This window comes from Micromys minutus (assembly GCF_963924665.1).
Source record: "Micromys minutus genome assembly, chromosome: 4".
NCBI lineage: Eukaryota > Metazoa > Chordata > Mammalia > Rodentia > Muridae > Micromys > Micromys minutus.
This window is the reverse complement of record NC_137973.1, coordinates 64949390-64974071: the sequence shown is the minus strand read 5'-3', so window position 1 is coordinate 64974071 and position 24682 is coordinate 64949390. Positions and strand designations below refer to the sequence as shown.

The window sequence follows — 24682 nt, the reverse complement described above, 5'->3', positions numbered from 1 at the left end:
TTTTTTTTTTTAGTCTATAGATGAACACATAGTATCATTAAGAATATAGTCAGTTTTCTTACCATAAGTCAGTTAATTCTAAAGTGAAATGCAATTAATTAAAAACCATCATAAGGTAAACATGGGCAATGACTTGTGAGCCTTTGTGCCCATTATAGTAAAGATCAATTCAGGAACCTCTGAATCACTGGGAAAACACTCACTGCTTACTTGTCAGCAAAGTATTTAAAAATTAAGATGTAGTAAGTGAAGCAAAACTGTTTTCATGTCAAAAATAACTTACCAGGGACATATTATCAAAGTTCACCAAAGTTAAAATAGAATTAAAAGTAGAGATAAACAACCCTTACCCTATTGGGAAATCAACATCATCACCATGAGCTGTCATGTGATAAAGTCCAAATTTAGCCAGTTTAATATGACCCTACAATGAAAAGAGAAAGTCAGTATGAAATACCTTAATACATCAAAGAAAACTGTCATTTTATGTTTTATAAATAAGATAAATATTATGCAATCCAATATAATATGTTTTAAACATTTACTTTATGTGCATAATGCATGTCTGAGGGCATGCCACAGGGTACCCAAAGATACCAAAAGAGGGCATCACATTCCCTGGAACTATAGTTGGGTGCAAGTCATGAGCTGCCTGATGTGGATGCAGGAAAGCAGACTCAGGATCTACGGACAAGCCACAAGTGTCCTTAACCACAAAGCTATCTATCTCTCCAGGCATGTGGTGCATACAATGTTTTATCAAAATACTACTATTTAAGAATTTATAAACCAGGCTGGAGAGATGGCTCAGCAGTTAAGAGCACTGACTGCTCTTCCAGAGGTCCTGACTTCAATTCCCAGCAACCACATGGTGGCTCACAACCATCTGTAATGAGATTTGATGTCCTATTCAGGTGTGTCTGAGGACAGAGACAGTGTACTTATATGAAAGAAAGAAAGAAAGAAAGAAAGAAAGAAAGAAAGAAAGAAAGGAAGGAAGAAAGAAAGGAAGGAAGGAAGAAAGAGAGGGACGGAGGGAGGAAGGGAAGGAGGAAGGGAAAAAGAATGTATAAGCCACTGTGATTATACACAGAATCATCTGGCAGTGTTTAGTATGTCTTACATTCATTACATGTATATAGATACTTGTGGGTACGTGCATACATGTATACTAATATATATTAAGATGTCTAGTCAGGGCTGGAGCTGACCCAGTGTTGAAGAGCACTTGTTGCTCTTGCAGAGGACCCAGGTCCAGTTACCAGCATTCTCATGGCTGCAAACAACTGTCTAGAACTCAGTTCCACAAGACCTGATTCTCTCTCTTGGTCTCTGTGGGCATTAAGCTTGAAAATAGTGCATAAATAAATCTGCAGGCAAAAAAAACCTATAAAGTTTTACATTAAAAAAATAATTATTTTAAAAGAGTCAGATGACAACTTCCTTGCACACCTTTGTCACTCACATTATCAACACGACTTTTTCTTAACAAAGAAAAGAAAGGCAAAAGTTGACTATTCCTTGAATCTTTTGATGATAGTGTTTAATCGAAGTTTTGCAATGGACGTTTTTTCCAGGGGCTTGAAAAAGGTCATTAGCTGTGAAACTGTAATTCTCTTATATTTATGGTTGTGAGCCTAGCCTTTAACAGTTGAGTCATCTTTCCAGCCTGTGAAACAGTAATTCTTAGTGTGAAAATTTACAGGTTAAAAAAAAATCAAGATTTTCAAAAAATTGTTACATTTCTAGTTATCTCTTTATTGTTTAAGAATAACAGTAATAGTCATTAATGTGAGCTCAATAAAAAGGTAAGCGTAAGTTTTACGTCTCCTAAAATGTTCTGTTTTAGGCTAGGTTTTCTTTCTGTAAAGCTGATTTGGAGTGTGGTTTGTCTGCTCAGGAAGCCCTCAGCATTACAGACTGTACATCCTTGCTGGAGATGGCACTGATGCTTCCCATATGAACTAGACACCTACAAGAGCTGCTTTCTCCTTCGTGATTTTTAATCCCATACAGTAGCCACACTAAATTTTGAGATTCAGAAAATAGCTTTATAGAAATAATTGTCCCCAAATTACCCAGAAGCTATTTCTATATTAACAGGAAAATTAAATTATGATTATTCAACAAAACATGCCATTTTGCTATTCATTAGTGTAGGGGTTACTACATTATTAATTTCTGCAAGAGTCCGAATAGAAAAGAAGTCATCCCACAGAAAGGGCGCTAGGGGCGAGCAGAAGGGAATGAGATCTATGAGATGGGAAAGAAGAAGCAGTGAAGACATATAACAGCCTGGCTGTGCTCATACTGGCACTCCACATGAATGGCTGACAGTGCTGTCTTAAGTTGTAAGAACTGACAAGCAGGAACAAGCTGGGAGCCTCTCTATATATCCTTAGTGGTATCTGTCAGTAGCGGGAACCACTTTCATGCAACTTCACAAGTATTTTGAAAACACACAGTCCATGTCTGAATAATGGAGGACTTATGTAGTTTTCATTCTCAAGCGATATAAAAGTATCTATTATTAACTGAAAATTACCTTCCGATCCAACAGGATATTGTGAGGAGACAAGGCCCGGTGTACTATGCCATGCTTGTTCAAGTACTGCAAGCCCTCAAGTACCTCATATGCTATGCACAAAACTGTTGAATAACTAAAAAGAAAGCAGATGTCAAAGATCAGTTACCATGCAGATACAGAGTCTGTTTGAAGGAATGAAATAAAAGAATTCAGTGGTGCTTTACGGTACCTCTTCATTCAGAGAAAGTGGCACAGGCTCATCTCTAAAAAAAATCTACTTCTATGTATTTTGGATTTCTGAATTATAACAAAGCTGATGTAATATAGTTACAGTTTATGCTACAATAAAAGCCATCTTTGTTTTTCTAGGGAAAGGCTTGAATTTGGGTGATTTATAACAGAATAAGATACCCTTTGACACTGACAGGCTTGGTGTTTTAACAAATTATCAGTTATATTTTTTAAACATCTGAGACAAATCAATAAAGGCCATGTATTCTGTACAAACAAAAACAAAACAGTCCATGAAAATAAGATGTATTTTACATTATATAGACATCAATGATTTCCATACCAACTTGTAAATCATTCCAGTAATTCAGGCCTCATCAAACGCAAGTTTTAAATCTTACCCTATCCTCTCCAAGTCAAATCTTAGAGATGCCCATTTCCCTTTTGTTTGTTTGGTTTCTTTTTACAGATTTACTTATTTATTTTATGTATATGAGCACACTGTCACTGTCTTCAGACACACCAGAAGAGGGCATCAAATCCTTATTACAGATGGTTGTGAGCCACCTTGTGGTTGCTGGAAATTGAACTCAGGACCTCTGGAAAAGTAGTCAATGCTTTTAACTGCTGAGCCATCTCTCCAGCCTGAGTTTCTTTTATATTTGTGTGTGTGTGTGTGTGTGTGTGTACAAAGAAATCATTCAATTTAACCTTCCAAATATCAATGTTAATATTTTAATAGGATGCTGTTTTCCTAGCCATGTTTTATTTTTAAAAATTAGTATCTGAAAGCAATTTCCTGAGAGGTTCTGCCAGAGCCTTACTGATACAGATTAGGGTGCTTGCTGCCAACCATCAGACTGTGCACAGGGTCCCCAATGAAGGAGTTAGAGAAAGTACTGAAGGAGCGGAAGGGGTTTGCAACCTCATAAAAAACCAATATCAACCAGCCAGATCCCCCAGAGCTCCCAGAAAATAAACCACCAACCAAAGAGTAAACATGGGGGTGGGGGAGAAGAGACCTATGGCTCCACACACATATTTAGCAGAGGAAGTCACTGTCTGGCATCAATGGATGGAGAAGCTCTTGGTCCTGTGAAGGCTTGTTTTGTCCAGTGTAGGGGAATGCCAGGGTGTTGTGGTGGGAGTGGGTAGGTGGGAGGGGGAGCGAGGATGGGAGATGGGGTAATTGGGAAAGGGGATAACACTTGAAATCTAAATACAGAAAATATACAATAAAATCATATTTTAAAAGAAATATAAATACCAAGGCAATAGTAAAGATGAGATGAAACCACCATTTTTTGTGTTTTGTTTCGTTTGGTTTTGTTTGTCGGCTTTCTTTCTTTCTTTCTTTCTTTCTTTCTTTTTTTTTTTTTTTTTGAGACAGTGTTTTCCTGTGTAACAAACAGCCCTGGCTGTCCTGGAACTCACTTTGTAAACCAGGCTGGCCTTGAACTCAGTGAGATCTGTCTGCCTCAATCTTCTGAGTGCTGGGATTGAAGGCCAGCAACCAAATGGTGGTTCACAACCATCTAATGGGGATCCTTGTGATGTCCTCTTCTGGTGTGTTGGAAGAGAGCGAGCGACAAATGTACTTATTTGCATAAAATAATAAAAAGTTATAAACAGGACAAAAAGAAATCAAAAGGGAAAGCAGAAAGTAACTGCTGACGATTACTACACACCAGTTTTGTCACATGACAAGGAGCAGCCTTGGCTTGGAGAGGCTTCTGAGAGAGCGGTGAAAGAAACAAAGGATTCGAAGTCAAATCATGGGTCCAAGCTCAAGACAGCTTTCCCTCTGTGCTGCTTCAGACAGTTCTCCAAGCGGTTTCCTCTCGCTATTCTAAAACTTCTATCAACAGCTCATCTCTTGCAGATCATAAATGCACATTTGTTTGTTTGTTTGGTTTGGTTTTTTAAACATTGCAAAAGAATTCAGAGATCTGCCTGTGTCTGTTAAGCAGAGATCATAACAATCTGGGACCCTACCCTGAAATGACACCTGGGCCTAACTTTGCTCTGCTGAAGGCTGACCCTGAATTTAGGAATCTGCCTATCCCTTTAAGCCCATAATTAGCTGGGTGGGATTTCCTGTGACCATTCCTCCCTAAATGTCTTTATCACCTTCCTTAGTATCTTTCTGACCAGTGCCTCACAGTGCAACTGCTTCTGTTCCTCTAGATTCATGAAGCCCCTCATATAATTCATATTTCATCCTTATATTTTGCATAGTTGATATATTATGTATATATCTATGTGTATATATATATACATATATATACATATGTATATATAAAATATTTATATATGTATGTGACCATACTGTTGCTGTCTTCAGATATACCAGAAGAGAGCATTGATTGGATCTCAATATAGATAAATGGTTGTGAGCCACCACATGGTTGCTGGGAATTGAACCTCAGGACCTCTGAAGAGCCATCTCTCTAGCCCCTGAAATTATGCAATTTTGAACTCCTTTTTTTTTTTTTTTTTTTTTTTTTTTTTTTTTTTTTTTTTTTTTTTTGAGTTCTTTTCCACAGCCTTAGGAGCTGCAGCACTTACCATTTTGCTGAGACGTTACCCACATCTTCGCCTCCCAGACTTTCCTGTCTCTGATTATCATAGAGTCATTAACAGTAACATGGAGGATATTGAAAATGAATGTAAAATATGTACATTATTATACAAACAGGCCTAACGCCCACTGCAGCCATCGACACTCATGGTGGCCTATGCCCTGCTGGCCCTGTCCTAGGGGCAGGAGCCATTTCATTCCACCCCCACAAAGGCCATGACAGACTCCACAGTTAAATGTCAATGGTACTACTTAACCATTAAAAGACAACACTTGTCTGATCTGAGAAGAATTATGATTCAAGTATACTTGGCTGGAGAAAACACTAAAAAAGACATAGATTATAAGAAAAAGACTGACCAACAAATCAGTGGTTACCATAGACTTGGGGACTACTAAGGAACATAAGGAGAGCTTGAGGCTATTGGAATTGTTCTATATCTTAGTTTTGATATTGTTTATCACACTAATTTAACTATACATTTACAGGGTAAATGGTAAGCTATGAGAATTAAACCTCAATAAAATTTGATTTAAAATAGTAAGTGAAATATTTTCTTTAAAAAATTACTACTAAAACTTGACCCTCTTTCCTAAATTAAAGAACAAGAACGAGCAAGAGATTAGAAAGTCTTAGTATTCTCTTGTCACTGGGTTGACAACACTCCCCTCAAGCACCATGGACTAACAGACCCTCATGCCAGGCGTGAGAACCCTTCCACGCTGTTGGTGCCGGTAGTCCAAAGGACCCCCGAACAACGCAGGCTTGTTTCCCTTCACTACCTCAGCGGTTGAAGGGAAGCCCCTAGTGCTGAATAGCACAGATCACAGGACTTGGATCATTAGAACTGATCTAACATGAAAGTCTCCTTCCTGGGATCTAGCTTTCATACTACCAGAAAGTACCATGTCAGCTGCCAAAGGAGGGACACCACTAATAGTCCTATTCAGCCATGACATTCCTATAAACCATACTCACCAGCGCTGCAAGATCTATGTTCAACTCTGGATGGTAGTCAACATCAGTCTAAGTGGACTAGTGAGGATCTTAGAAGACAATCTACTACTTACACCTAGATAGACCAGCGGAATTCCTCAGCTGCATCCTGAAAGTTATCCTAGCACCAAGAGATAAGTGTGACTCTCACCCCACATAAAAAAAATCTTCTCTCTACTGCAAATGGAGACCATTACAGAAACTGGATAAAGTTCAGAGATGGATGGATTGTGGGAAACATTTCGCAGTGAATACGTTTATAGCACAGCTCCTGCATCTCGGGCTCAGGGAAGATTACTGAGGAGGGAGATGAAAAGACTCAGAATACCAGGAGGCTGCTGAAAGAAGGACTTAGAAAGGGCTGTGTGAACATGACCTGAACAATGACAGTATCAGCAGACATGCTAACAAGGAAGGGGGAGATCCCACAGGGTTCCACCCCTAGCATCTCAGAGATGAATGCCTTTATTACTTATCTATATAACACAGCCAGCCCTGAAATCATATATTCACACATAACAAAAGTGCACTCAGCCAGTTGGATTTACATACTAGTGCTTATATTTAATTAAATAATAATTTTAATAATAATTAAAAATAGGCTATCATTTTTAAAGTAGGGTGTAAGGGGGGCTGAAGGGAAGAAAGAAAAGTTAGAAAGTGATGTAAATATATTTTAACTAAAGTGCTCAAAAACTTAAGTGAAAAAAATTAATTTAAGCATCTCATTTGGTTCTATAAGTTAACTTTAGATCCTTTTTATTCTTGCTCTCTCTCTCTCTTCCCCACCCCCATACCTTCACTTTCTTCTCTCACACAACACACACACACACATACACACACACACACACACACACACACACACCCCTTTACAGATTCTTAAAAATTAATGCCATATTCAGCAGTGACACTAGAGGTCCTCAGCTGCATAATATTTCAACACAGACTTTCCTCTCATGAAATTGGAATCAAATGTTTACAATGACTGTTTTCATTAAACCAATTTTGAAACAGTTGAATACAGAAGACATGTTCTACTTTTTATAGTGTGCTTTTATGAATTGATGCAATATTAGATGTCAAAAATATATCCACGTTAAAATGAAAAAGTATATATATATTAAAATAAAATTTAAAAACTTCAGTTCATGAGGTTCTTGGCAACTGTTTGCAACTATAGGAGAATTACAGTTAATGGACTCAGTATCTTCAAACTAAATAAAACAGTAAATCAGACTTGTCTTTCTGCTCTTTCATAACACTTAAGGTTTAATTTTTAAAATCTATTTTATAACATTAAATAAAAGAAAACATTACTATTTAAAATACTTAAGGTAATGGTAAATGGTAATTTTGAAACTTTGTATGCTTGTTTTGTTTTGAGGTATTTTGGGGGAAGAGGGTGTTTTTGGACAGGGTTTCACTGCAAGGCCTGGAACCTTCCCTATAGACCAGGCTGAACTCAGAGGTCCATCTGCTTCTGCTTCTGTTTCTTCTGGGATTAAAGGCTGCACTACATTACTTCTTTTAAAGTTGTTTTTCTTAATATAGTCAATAAGTTTGATGGTGAAATCTTTTCTAAGTAATGTAATTATAAGAGCCAAAAGCATCTACTAGTTAATACATCACAGTTCACTTGATCATGTACAGTGAAGGCAGGAAATGGCTCAACAAGTAAAAGCACTTGTTCCCAAGCCTGACGGCCTGAGTTTATCTCTAGAACCTAAATGGTTGAAGGAGCGAACCAGCTCCAGCAAGTTGCTCGCTGACCTCTCCACTTGTGTGCTGTAGAACATGCATCCCCAGCTTCCCACAAACACACAGGGTAAGGATTTATCTAAACCACACAACTCCAAAGTCAAAATCTTGTAAATAACTAACATTAAGTATCACAGGTTGAGTCAGTAAATTTTAGTTCCTATGCTTTGGTTTGAAGACATATCTCCACATAGCCTTATGCACTTGAATCATTGGTTCCTGCAAATAGTCATGCTGTCTTGCAAGTAAAGTACTTTTTGGATATCATGTCTAGTTGGGACACACAAGACCACTGGGGCAGGGACTTAGATTTATAAGTTGACTGCATGACTTCCCAATTTACCAAGATGTAAGGAAGCACCCTCCAGCTTCCAATAACAAATCTTTCCCATCATGATGGATGATGTCCCCTGATCCATCAGGCAGAACAAATCCTTCCTCCCCCGAGTCACCTGTCCCAGACATTCTGTTAAAGCAAAAGACAGAAACTAATACAGAACATAGTGACAAGAACTTGAGTTTCTCTAATAATTCTCACCATGTGTTTCTAAGCCTTTTTTGTAGGAGGAATTTTTAAGTTTGGAGTTAGAGGCTAGAGAAGTCAGAGAATGCTCTATGGAAAACTTAACAGATGATTCTGATGGGACTGTGAAAGACTTGAATGCTGAGAGAGATGTGACCATAAGGTTCTGCTCATCAACCTTCAAAGGGAACAAGCATTTTATTGGAAATTAGCCTAAAGCAGTGGCTTCAACCTGTGGGTTGTGGCCCCTATTGGGGGTCAATCAACCCTTACACAGGGATCACCTAAGACAGTCAGAAAACACAGATATTTACATTATGTTTCATAACAGCTGAAAACTTACAGTATTAAAGAAAGTTCTGGGTATCAAGTAAAGTCAATTCAAGAGAGCACATGCGTGCTGCTGGTGGGAAGACCAGGGGGCACAGCAACCAAGTCTATTGGCTTCTGATTAATGTTACAAGAAAGCTTCAATGCTGGATGGAGCTATAGGTGTAATGCCTGTCCTGTTGTGCTTCAGTCTGGCTGTAGTCTAAGGCTTTCTTGTTATTTTCTTATCCTTTCTCCTTGGAACAGGTTTACTTACTCTGTGATAGTTTATGAAAATAAGTAACTTAGAAATATTTTTTGGATGGGGCTCACAGTCTGGAGTCTCAGAAGAGATTTTGTTTTAGCAGTAAAACAATATGTTTGTAATTGGAATAAATGCATTTTATATTAGGAGACAGGCATTAGTTTAAACACTTGGTAACCAGCTGGCATAGCTATTTTGTGGAGGCAGTAGGAATAAGTCCTGGAATAATGACTAATACATAATCCTACAATGCTCATGTAAACTGTAAGTTAGATACATTTTTGAAGCGATTCTTAGTTTCATTTTCTGATGTGGTGATAAAACACTCTGACATAAGCAACTCAAAGGAGGAGTTTTTCTGACACTCAATTGTAGATATAAGTCCATCACAGTAGGAAGTCACAGTGACAGAGCTTGAGAGAGCTGGCCATGTTACAACCATAACCAAAAGCAGAGATCAGCAAACTAATGAACAAGTGTTAGAACTAGTCCAGGTCCCTCAAACCAGGGACTGTTGTCACTCACAGGGAGTACGCCCTTTTACATTAATTATCAGAATTAAGATAAACCCTCACATACATTCTCAGAGTCCCTTGTCTCAGGTGATTTTAAATTCTGTTAACTTGACAAATAAACCACCAATTCCCTCAGCTATCTGCAATGTTTCCAGGAAAAGATTCTATCAGATTGCAAGAAATAGAGGCCAGGCAAGAGAACCAGAGGTCAGGGCTGCTGAGATAAATTTGGGAATCATTCATATAGAAGTGTTAACTAAAACCACACATGCTATTTCCTCAAATCAATGATCCGTGATATTTCGAAAGGTCACTGCATAAGCCAAAACACACACACTGTCAGAAACAAAGGAGGAAACAATTCTAGACTGTATAAATTCAACATGTTTTTTCACCTTATAAAAATCCTAATCCTTTCCATATACATTTTCCTTTGGTTAAATTTTCTTGGTATCAGCCTGAGGGAAAAGATTAATGGAGAGGAAACAGATAAATTATAGTTAGCTACTGTAAAATCTAAAAACAAAACACAAAACAAAACCAGAAAAAAGGGTATATTATGCCCAAATAATATTGCAAATACATAATCTGTTTGTCTTTAAAGAATGTCTCCTATACTCTCAAGATAAAAGGGTTCTTCAATATACAACTTTTCAATATTTAAATAGTCTATAAATTCAGGATCAGAGGACAGGGTGTTTTTATAATATGTTAATACATTTGGAAATTAAGATTTAATTTCTAAAAACTATGTAATATATGTGTACCTATAAGTAGTATGTTTACATGTGAACACAGGTGCTCAGGGTGTCCAGAGAAGGGTGACCCTGGAGCGAAACTTATAGGTAGTTGTGAGCCACACATCATGGGTACTGGAAACTGATCTTGCATCTTTCACAAAGGCAGGACCAGTTTCTAACCAGTGATGCACCTCTAAATCCCAGAGAAAATAGTTTCTAGAACTGAAAGAGAAAAAACTTCTTTGACTGCTGAACTCAGGTAATTAAGCTAAATTAAGAAACTCATTTTTCCTCAGATTTACATTTTGAAATAAAATTTAGACAAATGAACTATCAAAGAATATTTGTAGAAGTTATAAAAATAGATTCTCTGTGTCTAAGTTGTTTGGTTGGACATATTTTACAACTCGGCTTTTATTTTAAAATAACTGCAGCTGAATGCTGTAAATTTTGAATGATACTAACTGGAAATGAGAAAGAAACAATAGGAAATCAACTTTACATCCTGAACACTAGGTAGCTTTTCTCCACAACAAATAATTAATTTGCTAAGGTGAAAACACACACGGAAAACACGGTCTGGTTTGACAACAGGAGACTGGAGAATTGATTTGCTATGCTTGGAGAGTGTTCCAACTGTATCCTGCCCCACTCTGTAAATTTACAAGGTGATGAATGTAATAAACAGCAGCTAATGATCAGTGGTCAGATAATGTAATGATCGCAAGACACATGACCCACCTGATCCATTTCTCCTTCAAAGACTTCAGTGCCTTTGAAGAACAGCTAATACCATTTTGTTAACACCAATGTGAGCATTTTTATAAGTCAACAATTTTATAATTCGTATAATTCTTACTTGTAATTATAAATTTTATAAATCTGTACTTCCCAACTTTCCTGACATAAAATAATCAGCAAAGCAGTATTTTAATAAATCTCTGAGAAAAAAGAAAAATACTCATTCAGTAAGTATGGTTATTTTTGTCATTACTTTTCCTAAATAATTTATTATCATGGCATAAACACACTAAAATCTTTTATTCTGTCATAATAAGTCTTATAAAAAGGCATCTATGAAAACATTATTTCAAGTGCCATACGTAATAGTATAATGTTGAACAGTCTTCCCTAATATTTGAAGCCAATGAAACATGACCATCAATATTTACATTACGATAATACAAATACATACCGACAAAAGTAAAGTTTTGTAAAATTGGATCAAGATCAAGAAAAAAAAACTGTAATGACTTTTTCCAGAAAGGAATGTAAACATATTTTAGTTAATGATGACATGGTTGCTTAACTAGAAAATCTGCAAAGGAACTATTTGAACAATTTACTTTCTTTAGTAGGGCCATAGAAAGAAAGCCTTTATTGAGAAATATTCACTTATATTGTTTCATATGAGCAACAGAATGGAAAATAAAATACAATTTCATATATACCCAATATCAAAACAAAATATTAGGCCTGAATTTAACCACAGGAGTTGATAATGCTTGAATGGGTAATATCAGCCAAAACAGCCCATCCCATGCAAGGGCTGGGTAGCTCTCATGGCAACCCTGTCATTTTGGAGCTGGGAACGTGGGGATGAGAGAGCTAACAAAAGCAGCACTACCAAGAGGAAGACTAAAGAGACCCAGAGAGCTACTGAGGGCAGAGGCAACAGGGAGCAAAGGTGGCAGAGACAGAATACAGGGAAGGCTGTGAAGGACCACAAACAATAGTGTGTCCCAGCTGGCTGATAGAACGAACCAAGAGAGCAGCCAAGCCTTACTGGGCACTGGAGATATGAAACTGGCCTCTGACAGACACCAAGCATCCCTATACCCTAGGCCCAAGGGCTCTAACATTGTCCATGGAGGACCTTCAGAATCTAACATATGAAGCCCAGCCAGGAGCTCCACCTTCCTGCTGTTGCTTAGAGCTGGGGTTTTCCCTGTCTGCTAAGTAGCAAGCTGCTGGCAATCTGAACCCAGAACAAGACCCTGTAACCTGAGTACCCAAAACCAGTCTCTTCCGTACTTTGCTGCAGCACTCTAAGTAATTCCACTAAGAGAAGTATGAGGCTGTCCGCCTTGGTATTTGATGCTTCTTCCTTTGAAATAATTATTGACCTTGACTCAGATAGTTTGGAGTTTTCCTTGCATGACTCCCCCCCTTGCCACTATGCTGGAGGACTCCCCAGGTTCAGAGGGGTGCAGTAGAAAATTACAAAGACAATTTTGAGAAAATCCATGAAAAACTGTTTAATAGTAAACTTGCAATAAAAAGTTAGATAACACTATTCTGGCTAAGACAACATAAATTTATTGAGTCACTTAAATAACTGAATTGGACTTTCTCATTAAGTTCTACCAACTCAGGATTGCTAACTCTATCTCATCCTCAACATGGAATTACTTAACAAAGTTCACTGTTCACCTGGGACTATCACTGTACGTTGAGAAGCTACTATGGCCCCTCTCAGGAAAGTATTCCTGGCTAGTAGAATAAATTCTTAGAACTAAGTTGTCAAAGTTCTCATACACATTCACTGATGAATTTTCTCAAGTACTTTGTAGAACATTAACATTCTATGAACAATGTGTTCCTAAAGGAAAGACCTATATGGAACTTATAGGACATTAAAAAAAAAACCCAGAGCCCAGCATTTCCTAGGGAAATGCTTCTTTGTTTGCCCGTTTCTACATTTCATTTCTCTGTCACACACTCTGCAGTACCTCACAGGCTTCCTTTCTCGTAGAAGGTCTTCCAAACTGCGCTCACAGTGCTCTGCCACCACCACCAGTCTTTCTGCAGAAAACAAAGCAAATGCACTTTAATAACAAGAGCACACCTCTCTAAAGCTACTAACATACAGAACAATATCCTAAAGTACTGCTTGTTTTCACTATGTGCATGTGTGGCTAGTCTTCCTAACTTCTATCTGGCCCCTTCCTCTCAGTCTCTCCTGAATATCAGCACCCCATCTACCCAAACTGAAATGCTACCCATCTTCTACCCACAATTCATTAGTCCTCTGTTTTCTACTCATTTACTACTTAGTGCTGAGGAGAAAATGATCCTACATTTTATCTCAAGCCTGGAACTCTCTTGGATGGCAGGCATCTAGAGCCCACCTTTGGCTTCAGTACAGAACTCACTAGACAGTTGGCCTTGGAGTGCAGATGCCTTCCTGGAATGCACCAAGCCCTGCATTGAATCACCAGCACTTCATAAACCAGGGTGGTGACATGTGCAGGAATTCCAGCAATGAAAGGCTGAAAAGCAGAACTTTCAAGGTCACCCTTAAGGCTATAGCAAGTTAGAGGCCAACCTGGGATATACTAGATCCTATCTAAGCAAACAAACTAAAAATGTCACTTGCAACTCAAGAGACACCCACACACAGAGTCCAGCTACTTCTTCCCACCAACTGCTTCCATCCACCGCAATCTGGGCCTAAGCCAGCACTACTATCTCTTTAGGTTTCTACAGCGATCTCTTAACTAGTCTTTTCACATAATTAGGGTCCGCCTCCCAAATATTTTTACCTTAAAGCCCAAGTGAAAAGATAATAAACCCAAATAAGGAGTTCCTTTCCTAGTTTCTATTATATGTTTATTTAATCGACTTTTGAGTCTTTTCATCCTTTGTGGAATTACACTTGGGTTCCCATGTCTGAAATAATCTTCATCCAAACCTTTTGTGTTAATGTTTTTGGCTTTCGTTGTTTGTTCTGTTTTTAAGACAGGGTTTCTCTGCATATCCCTGGCTGCCCTGCAACTTGATCTGTAGAGGAGGCTGTCCTTAAATTTACAGCAATCAGCCTGCCTCTGCCTCCCAGGTGCTAGGATTACAGGCATGTGTAACCACTAACCAGCTCATCTTAATCTTTTTTTTTTTTAAAAGATTTTTAAAAATTTATTTTATGTATGTGAGTACACAGTTGCTGTCTTCAGACACACCAGAAGAGAGTATCAGATCCCATTACAGATGGTTGTGAGCCACCATGTGGTTGCTGGGATTTGAACTCAGGACCTCTGAAAGAGCAGTCAGTGCTTTTTTCTTTTTCAGGACACAGAAGCAAAAATTTATTAACAATCATGCAAATGCATAAATTATGTTTCATATAATTACACTCTCATTAAAGTGAAAATTATTTTATATGCTTTTCTATAGGGTTAATAAGAAGGTAAGTTTGTATTCAGTATCATACAGCTACTTTCTTAGCTTAAAATTTTTAGGAATTTAGAATGTCAGTTTTCTGTTTCATAATATCTCCGATGCTCATGGACTGGCAGGATTAATATAGTAAAAATGGCCATCTTGCCAAAAGCAATCTACAGATTCAATGCAATCCCCATCATAATTCCAACTCAATTTTTCATAGAGTTGGAAAGAGCAATTTGCAAATTCATTTGGAATAACAGAAACCCAGAATATCAAAAACTATTCTCAACAATAAAAGAACTTCAGGGGGAATCATGATCCCCAACCTCAAGCTGTATTACAGAAGAACAGTGCTTTTAACCATTGAAGCATCCATCTCTCCAGCCCCTCATCTTAATCTTAAAAAAACCTTTTATATTACATTTATTTAGTGGGGTGTGTGTTTGTATGAGCATGAGTGAGTGAGTGTGTGTGTGTGTGTGTGTGTGTGTGTGTCCATTCTCTCTCATGGCATTGTGTACATGTGGAAATCAGGAACTTGCAGGAATTAGTTTTTTCCTTTCATCCTGTGGGTCCTAAGAATCAAATTAAGGATGCCAGGCTTGGTGGCAAATGCTTTATCTGTTGAGCCAGCTTGACAGCCCTTTTTCAAAAGGGATATATTTTATGTTCTGTGTGTCACCGTTCATGTACAAATGTGTCTGTGTGAGCATGCCAGGTGTGTATTGGATGGTCAGAGAAGAAGTTGGGGAAATCAGTTCTCTCCTTCCATTAAGTGAGTTCCAGAGATCAAACTCAGCTTTGTCACCTTTTCCACTCAGCCATTTTCCCAGCCCCCTTCATTGCAGCTTTTTAATCTCCTGTTATGTAATATAGTCTTTAAAGCAGACTATTTTTCCAAGGCTCAAATGTTAACTTTTCTACTCATTAGCACATGACTTTGGGAAATGAAATTTACTAATCTCTCTCTGCCAGTTTCTTCTGAAGAGGAAAAAAAAAACGACAAAGCCCACATCACAGCAACGTGGTGAGGGTGAAATGAATTCACATATAAATGGAACAGAGAATAGCTTCTGGCACAGAGCCAGCACTATTAGCTGACTAGTATTCAGGCCTCAGTAAACATGACTTCCTCAAGGGATTTCTGGTTCCTCAGAATTGATTCACTACTCTTATTATATATTCTACACAGTACTTCTCCATTGAATCACTAACTTTAAAAATTGTGCATTCATTTTTACTTAGTGCCATCTTCTCTACTTAGAGAATATAATTTATGAAAGCAGAAATCATGTTGGTCTTGTTTGGAACTGCAATACTAATGTGTACAATTCACCTAAAACATATGGGCACACACTAAAATTATGTATGTTAAGGTGTGCCATGGCAAGACAGTGCAGTAGTTCCTCCATCCTGTATTCTTGATGAGGCCATTTCAGGTTTAACTAAAATTTGATTTCCTTGATGGAGAATACCATGGAAAATTACCCAGCTCTATTCTATGAACTTAATGTCAGGATGTCCTAGCTAACTTATCTCGGCTTTGCTTAAACTACCTGCTAGTGCGAACCTCCCCAGGTGGTTAGATGCTTATCATCAGTCTAATTGCTTGCTTATGTGAAGTACTGCCCCACCCACCTCCCACACACCCCCTCCCACTCTGAAGCTGCTGAGCTGAAGGCCAGGATGAGTATGGTTTTCTGAGGGCTACACCAAGGTCCTTGAATACCTCGGTATAGTCCCAGACAGTTGGAAGAGATTGGCTATAAACTATGTCTGAGTGGTCATTTCTGGTGGGCTCCCCTAAGAAAGCAAATTAATTAGAGTAAAAGCATAATGGAAACATTAGAATAACAATCATCAAACCAGATTTGTTGTGTTAAGAAGTAAATGCTTATGTTCTAACTAGATATAATGTCTTAGTAGTATTAAAATTCATATACAACAAAACATCAGAATTTATTAAAATATACATATTTCATTAATCAGCCACTTACAAGAGGTCTATAAGAGACCTGCATAGCATCTGGTAGGCTAAAACATTTCAGGTTCCTCTGTGATCACCTTCAGTATTTATTAAGGCTTCACGATTCTACAGATTAAACAGTTTTAGTAATGGCAGAACATAAGCATTTCTCCCAGAGCTAAAGGACTATATACTAAAGAAATATTTCCATTATGATTTTTTTTAAGAACTCAGAAGTACTAATTCCAAAATTCTGGATCTGTTTAAAAAACAATATGGCCACAAAGAATAAAATGTCTGGGAATCATAATGTGCCAAATAAAAATCAGCAATACAGTGGCATTGTTTATAAATAACAAACATGTAAGGCTCATTGAGTAAGAATGCATGCCCTCTTCCAGAGGGCCCAGGTTAGGTTCCAATCGCCCACACCCGGTGTTTCACAGCTGCGTAGCACTCCAGCTCCAGGGGGTCTGAAGGCAATGCACTAGCATGCACATAATCCCCCTGCTACACACATTATAAAACAAAAATATTAAAAATTAAAACCAACAGATGTGACATTATGGAATGTCTGAAAAGCATGAAATAATCTTTTTTTCTAACAAAATTTCTAACAAATTTCACATTGCACATCTATGTAGAACTGCATGTTTTCAGTCATTTCAAAGAAACTGAAGGTTCATCAGGGATGATAACAGAGAAGTTGAATAAAGAAAGGCAATAAAGGAGAGACTTGGGGTCCATAGGGACAGCTCTGAGAACAGAGATTGTTGTCCTGTTACCCTCATGAACTGAAACTCACAGAGTGTGAAAGACATAACTAACTTCTCAGTATTGTCCTGTGACCTTCCACACGCATGTCAGAACTGTGTGCATCCCAGTTCATAATGCATATGCACAGCCACAGGAAAATATAAATGTTCAAAACAAAAAATTTAATGTTTTAATATAAAGGCTACGAATTATGAATGTCTTGTAATATGGTCTGTTAGCAACATATAGTTCCTGCATCATTCCTGTTATTCACAGTAAAAACTAGCTCACCAGAGACTAGCTCATTACCTTTAAAATGTGATTTTTATGTAAATGTTTAAACAGTAACAGCAACAAAGAAGAACTGATTTACAAATACAGGTGGTAGTGGGATTCTGCAAGGGTCAGTTTTAAAAGTCAACTATAGTCTTCTGGTATTCAGACAAACACTAGTCTAGATAACACTGAAGAAATTGTATGGATGATTGGGTTTCTAACCAGGGCCCTTAAGAAAGTTTATCCTAAATAATCTAGGTGATCCTGATGTACAGGGTGATCCTAAGAGAGAACTGAGGGTTTCCTGAAAAAGCAGCAGCCAGAGCGCCTGCCTCCAAAGTCAGTGTCTCCTTGAAAACATGATCTGTGGTTTAGGCTGGGCTAGCAAGAATCATGAATTCCCATTTCTAGCATATAGTTAGTCAGTCAGTCAGTCTGTCTGTTGTCTCTGTCTCTTACTGTCTCTCTCTAGCATTTTTTTTTTTTTTTTTTGACAGTTTCTCTGTGTAGCCTTGTCTGTCCTAGAACTTGCTCTATATTCTGGGCTGGCCTTGAACTCAGAGATCACCTGCCTCTACCCCAAGGTGTGACCATCACTGCCCGGCTACTTGATCTCTTCACACACAGAGACCTACATGTTCACTTTTGTGATAAAACCCTGACCAGTGCATATACTTAGGTTGAAGTTTATAGGCTATAAGTACAGAATAAATAATACTATGTCCTTAATAATGTTACTTATTCAATACTTAAATTTCAAATTTTTGTAGTAAAATAAATTTTCCTTTATTTCATCTCAATGGTAATCACAGAAACATTTCTAAATATACAATACCAACAAAAAAGAGACACACTACCATTTTAAATCTTCACTCTACTCTGCTGTTATTTCAACTCAAAAGATTAATCTTGATAAAAGTCAGTATATTCAAGTATTACTGGTTCCATTTAAATATGTTTCCTTGGCTTTTAAAAATGAATCATGCTTAAAGCCCTGGTCTGACATCAAAGACCAGGGTAGTATATAAGCAATCCACTGCTGTGTGACACAAGGGATCCACTGCTGTGTGACACAAGGGACACTGCTGTGTGACATTCATATCAGAATGAGGTTCACAGGCGAGAATCTTCCCAAGGATTCTGTTTTGTGACAGCCAATTTCAGTGCTGACATGTGTTTAGAGGAAGTAAAACTGGAGTACCATGGGGTGGGGGTTAGGACTCATGAATTAACCTTCTGACCAAAGAAATGGAGGATCCAGTCAGACAAGGACCATGTGATAGGTTTCAAAGCTCCGAGGAGTTTTCAGGTATGGTGGGAAGAATCAAAAGTCACTTTAGGAAACAAGAATCAAGTTCTAGGAACTACCGAAGGGGTTAAGGGTCCAAGGAGAATGTCCTACCCAATATGGCCACCAGTCCTAGCTGGGTAGCTAATATACAACAGCAGCAGAGTTTGCTTGGAGTGGTCTGGGACTGAGAAATCTTGCCATTGCCAGGTCTTTCTTCAGATGCTACAATGTGCAAGGGAGTGTGAAAGATAACTAGAAAAGCTCGAACGAATTAGAATTAGAATATCTATTCATTGTTGGGTGGTGTAAAAATCTCTAAAATTCCGATAGATTTTCCAACATCAATACTACTGAAACCATTTAACACATACAGCAGCCCTGACTATAGGTCTCTTTATTATTGTATTTGTTGTATGGTGTAACAGTAGGTTCTGGTCAAATCACACACAAATTAACTAATTAAAAACACAGTTTAGGGTAGGTATTTTGATATCTTTTATGAAGAAAGGAAGCAGAATAAGATATATAATTAGCAATACTGATGGAGTTAACGTTTCTTCAGGTGGTCCACACATTTGTAGATTTCTAGAGGTCACAACAAAGATGTACTTCCCTGACCTTACACTGACAGGCATCTGCTGAAATGTGGAAAGTGCAGCCTCTGCAGAGTTCCCTGTGCTCTAATGCCCCGAGGGGAGGAGATGGAGTGCTAGCTGTTTACTCAAGACAAACATCCTTAGGTCAGAACCTAGACTTACTGTAAGTCTGTGCTGTGTCAAAGCCAGTGTTCTTACAATTCTGCCCTCCAAATACATTCCCCACAGAAACTCTTAGTCTTCACCAGAAAGATTAAGCCTGGTTAGATCATAGTAATTTTACTCATAATATTTGCTGAATCAGTAAATTAAAGACAACCTTATACTATAAAAAGGTCTAATAAAGCTCTAATAAACATATTGTGATGGTTTGTCTATGGTTGGCCCAGGGAGTAGCACTATTAGAAGGTGTGGCCCAGATTAAAGGTGGGTACCACTACACCTATATCTGGGACTTGTTTTGTTCCAGGCTGACCTTGAACTCAGATCTCCTTGACTTAGTGTCCTAGAATTAAAGGCATGTAGTACCTTGCCTGGGCCTAAGCTTTTCATAGCCCCTATGCCTCAAGATCTCCATGCCAAGATCCAGATCAGAAACTGTGTCTTCTAGCCTCAAGATCTGGATCACAGGTGAGCCCTTCAATTCTGGATTCTAATTCATTCCAGATATAGCAAGTTGATAACCAGAAATAGCTACTACACATGTATTTCAATATCTCTAGGTATATTTATATTACATACATATCTATACATGTGTACACACATATGCATGTGAGAATAAAACACCAATTACAACCATCTACTAGAACTGCTATTTTAACCACTATTTTCCTTAGTCTCTCAAGTTTTCTACAAGCACCTAAATATTCAACATACTAAGTATACAGTAGAGCTTTATAGTATTAAGGGTCCAAGCAGCCTGAATAATTTTGCTATGGCATTATTATATACTTACAGTGACTTCTAGAAGTATTTATCAAGTAACAATTCATTACTGTATGTCTTAGTATTCTATTGTTTTGTATATTCCTCTCTGGGACCATGTTATGCCTCAATGTCCTTATCTACAAAACAACACTGTAATTGTTCCTACCACACAGTAGTATGATGAAGATTTTTATGTGATATAAGTCAGTGATTCTCAACCAATGGGTTGTGACTTCTTTGGCAAATCTCTATAATCCAATAATATTTAAATTACATTTCATAACAGTAACAAAATTTCAGTTATGAAGTAGCAACAAAAATAATTTTATGGCTGAGGGTCACAGATTAGGATGGTTGAGAACCACTGCTATAGGTAAACAGACTACTGTTTGATTATTAATAAGAACTACCATTACAAAAGATTATCCTGCTCACAGCCAACAGAAAGCAAATATTCTCAGAGCAAACACTTTTTTTCAAAAAATGAACTATCCAATTCCAAGTATAGTTTAGTATACGTTTTCAGAAAAACGAAGAAAAAGTGAGTAGTTATGAAGGTCTTCACCATTAGTTAGAAACACATGAAACGTATTTTTATAAAAAAATGGCTGAATATCAGAAAGAATAAAGGTCTGACTCTCACATACTTTTATATCTCCACCAGCGTGGTCCGGTGCAGAGGAACTCAATGGCACCGAACACTGTTGTCAGAAGACACAGGCTTTTCAACTACTTTAGTTCTGAGGTGAAGCAACTGCAACAGTAAGAGAGCAACGACGCCCTTTCACTTCAAGTCACTCAGATTTACTTTGAAGCGTAAGAAGCAAGTTCATGTATCTTGAAGCAATGAACACAAAATACAAAAGAAAAAACATCTTACCATGCTTTCCCCTAGAGATATCCACATACTGGCACAGTCTGGGATGGGTGATCGTCTTAAGGATTTGAAAGCGACCTAAGATCTTGATGGAATTTGGTGTGAGAGGAAGGCCGTTGCTGCCACAAACATCGTGAGGAAGAGCTGAGGCAAAGAAGGTAAAGGCACCCATCTCAGCATCCTTCAAAGGAAACATGTTTGGAGGCTCAGGTCCTCTAAGAATATCTAGAAAGAGAGAATTTTAGGACAGAATGAGCTAACATTAATCTAGGACTTTCTCACTTTAAAATTAATAGTCAACTCTGATTAACAAAACAACTGTGCCACTCTGAGATCAAATTTTTTTTTAAAAAAATCAAAGTTTAAAAATGTTAAGACGATATATGAAAAAAAAAAAAAAAAAAAAAAAACCACCCAGGCACAAGTTTATATTGCAGCTCAAAATCAATTTCACACATTTTCAATCGGATAAAAAAGGGCAAAGTTAGAAGATTTTATCTTCAAATTCAATTGTGCCTGGACTGAGTAGGGGTGTGTTGTTGCTTTGCTGTGTTTGTGGTTCTGCAGGGCTCTCATCTATATGGCTGGCCTTGACTCACTGTCCTTGAGCTCCTAACCCCTCTTTCTTCACCTCCCAAGTACTTGCTCACACAGATGCACCACTGTGCATGGCCAGGCCTGACTTGTAAATCTAGAGGAAATCGGACACTATATTTTCATGTTAGTGAAGTTCCTCTCCTACCTAAAGCTTGACTAGCCTACTATCCTACTAGGTGAATGACTTTACGAAGTGACTATGGAGTGTGTACAAAAGAGTGACATCACGAAATCAGAAGCAAGTCTACAGAGTGTAGCAGGAAATGGTTAACATGGCCTTTTCAGATTCAAGGACTTCACCTTTGAGAACCCAGACAATGCTAAGTCAGAAGAAAGGTTAAAATTAGAATGGTGACGTGAAATACTGAGGTACTCAAAGAGTCAGTTTGCTCCAGTGTATATGGACAGACATTTATTTTCCAAATATAAAAGAAAAATAGATGAGGAAGGAAGGAAAAAGGGAAAGTGGGAAGGAGAAAGGAAGAACAAAGAGGAAGGAAAGCCAAATGAGTAAAATGAACCTAAATTTTAATAACCACCATAAACATTGGGAACAGAAGGAGGATGGGAGGGCAAGAGAGGACGGGGAAGGCTGGGGGAGGAAGCCCTCAATTCTGGAATTGTTAGTATCCTAGGTAAGTTATAGCTGCCCTAAAAGGAACATCTAGTCAACAAGACTCTCAAGTATGAAACACCAAACAGCCATGCCTTGTTCTTTGAGGTGCACATGTGAAAGCAAGTACTGGGCAGTGAAGGCCAGAGCAAGAGGAGTTCCAGGACAGTGAGTCAAGGCCAGTCTGGGATAGATGAGAACCCTCTACCAAAGCAGAACAAAACAAAACAATAGGTTCCTGAGGAAATAAACAGATGCCTTGTTAATCAAGGAATTACAAACTAAAGTCACACCAGAATTTATTGCTACAATACAGTAAAAATCAGTATCATATCATCATGTGATATTAAAAAAAATATCCACACCAAGCAATTCAAGATGCCATACAAGAAGTACCACCCCCACACCTAGTATAAGCACATTTCTCTAGGATATAATTTAATAGAACAGGGAGGATAAACAATGGAAGTAAAGAAACAATAAAATATATACAAGAGTTCCCAAAATACATGCTATTAGAATAACTGAAGCATTGCTTGCTTAACAAAAAAGTCATTAAATTCTAAGCAAATATGTTCAAGGAGAGGAGGAATGAAATGGGGGCTTCTAGGTTTGCCATAGAGAAGACTAAAGACTTGCTGAATCTTTTCTTCAAAGAGAACCTGAAGGGCAAAAAACAGAGTAAGAGAGTTTGAAAAGGAAAAAGGTTAAAAATATGTCTAAACATACAATCTACAAAATCAAGCACACGTGCCACTGGAGGGAAAGAAAGAACTTAGATTATCTTTGATATTACAAAAATGCTCATGGGAGGAGAAAATGTGATCTAGCACGCTGTGTGCGTCTGCACTGAGAAATAAGTATAAATCCCTACTACGGGACTAAAGAGAGGTTAAGAACACTGTCTCCTCTTCCAGAGGTCTTGAGTTCAAATCCTAGCACCCACATGATGGGTCACAACCATCTGTGATGAGATCTGGTGCCCTCTTCTGGCCTGTAGGAATATATGTAGGCAGAACTGTGTATATATGATAAAAAAAAAAATCTTTAAAAAAATCACATAAATCCTTACTACTGTGAACATTTGTTTTCAGCACATAGATTAAACAATACACTTGGGCACTAAATCCAACCTTGGGAATGTACTAATAAAAGTCCTGGTAAGAAAAAATGCAGGTGTCCCTAGACTACTTTGGGTGTTAGTGATTGCACTGTTTGCTAGATTTCATCAGCTAGTTAGTTATAGCTCTGTCTGTTTACAGATGCCACTTGCTTTCAAAGCTTAAAAAGCCAGGTACCCATAGCCACATGCATTCAATGGTTAACCAGGAGAAAAAGCCCACACTGCCTCAATCTGGTTTGGGCACCATTTTGACAATTGGAATAAATGTGTGCCTTTATAATAAAAAAGATACACCCACTAGTGCCACCACAGATATAGTTATGCCTGTCCTGTTTTTAAGAAAAGTTCTGATGCACACCATTCATATCCCATTCAAAATCCAGACCTCAGAGTTGCTCTACAAGAAGGCTTTAGAGCACAAGGCTCCTTCTCTGTTCATTGGTGGCCAAATAAGATCTCCTGCGGGCTTTCAGAACTAATGAACCTGCAAACTTGGTTTCTGCGGTGATAAACGGAGAGAGTCACTACTATTTTCATCTTAACAGAGGAGTCAAAACACACTCTCAAAAGTTCATGTGAAATTAGTTATGACCATTATTCCAGAATCGTGTAGATATTGTGGTCTAGCTTAAGTCAATATTAGAACTAGAATTTTAATTACTTATTCAACGAGTGGATCCAAAATTACAGAAAGTTATATCAAAATGCCAGCCTGAAGCCATAGAAAAGGTGAGACATAACTGCGACATTTTAATATTCAGTTTTTCCAATGATATATTGGATTTCCGGTTATAGATATTAATGACATACAACTGAAAACTCAAACAAGTGTTTATGATTCAAAAAGATAAAACCAAGAGCAAGTATACAAACTTCATTATCGCTCTGTCAGGTGTGCATGAAGCTCACAAACAGAAAATACACACGCACACGTGCTCACACTTGGTGACTAGATGAAAGCCAGGTAGGCAAGCAGTTGGCTTGCAAAGTTTATTCAGGAAATACTCGGAAACTTCTACGTTAAGTCCGACGTTTTTGTAGCTGCTAAAC

General features: G+C 37.9%; 1 protein-coding gene across 1 annotated transcript in view; it reads right to left on the bottom strand.

Moving 5' to 3' along the window:
* Window positions 1-21495, bottom strand: part of TBCK (TBC1 domain containing kinase) — a gene marked incomplete at its 5' end in the record, with an annotated part of 140900 nt that extends 119405 nt beyond the window's left edge. The window contains 4 exons of the mRNA XM_080915166.1: window positions 351-424; window positions 2546-2660; window positions 13179-13251; window positions 21303-21495. Of these exons, the coding sequence (XP_080771292.1) occupies window positions 351-424; window positions 2546-2660; window positions 13179-13251; window positions 21303-21495 (455 nt within the window). The remainder of the gene's footprint in view (window positions 1-350; window positions 425-2545; window positions 2661-13178; window positions 13252-21302) is intronic.
* Window positions 21496-24682: the final 3187 nt, after the last annotated feature.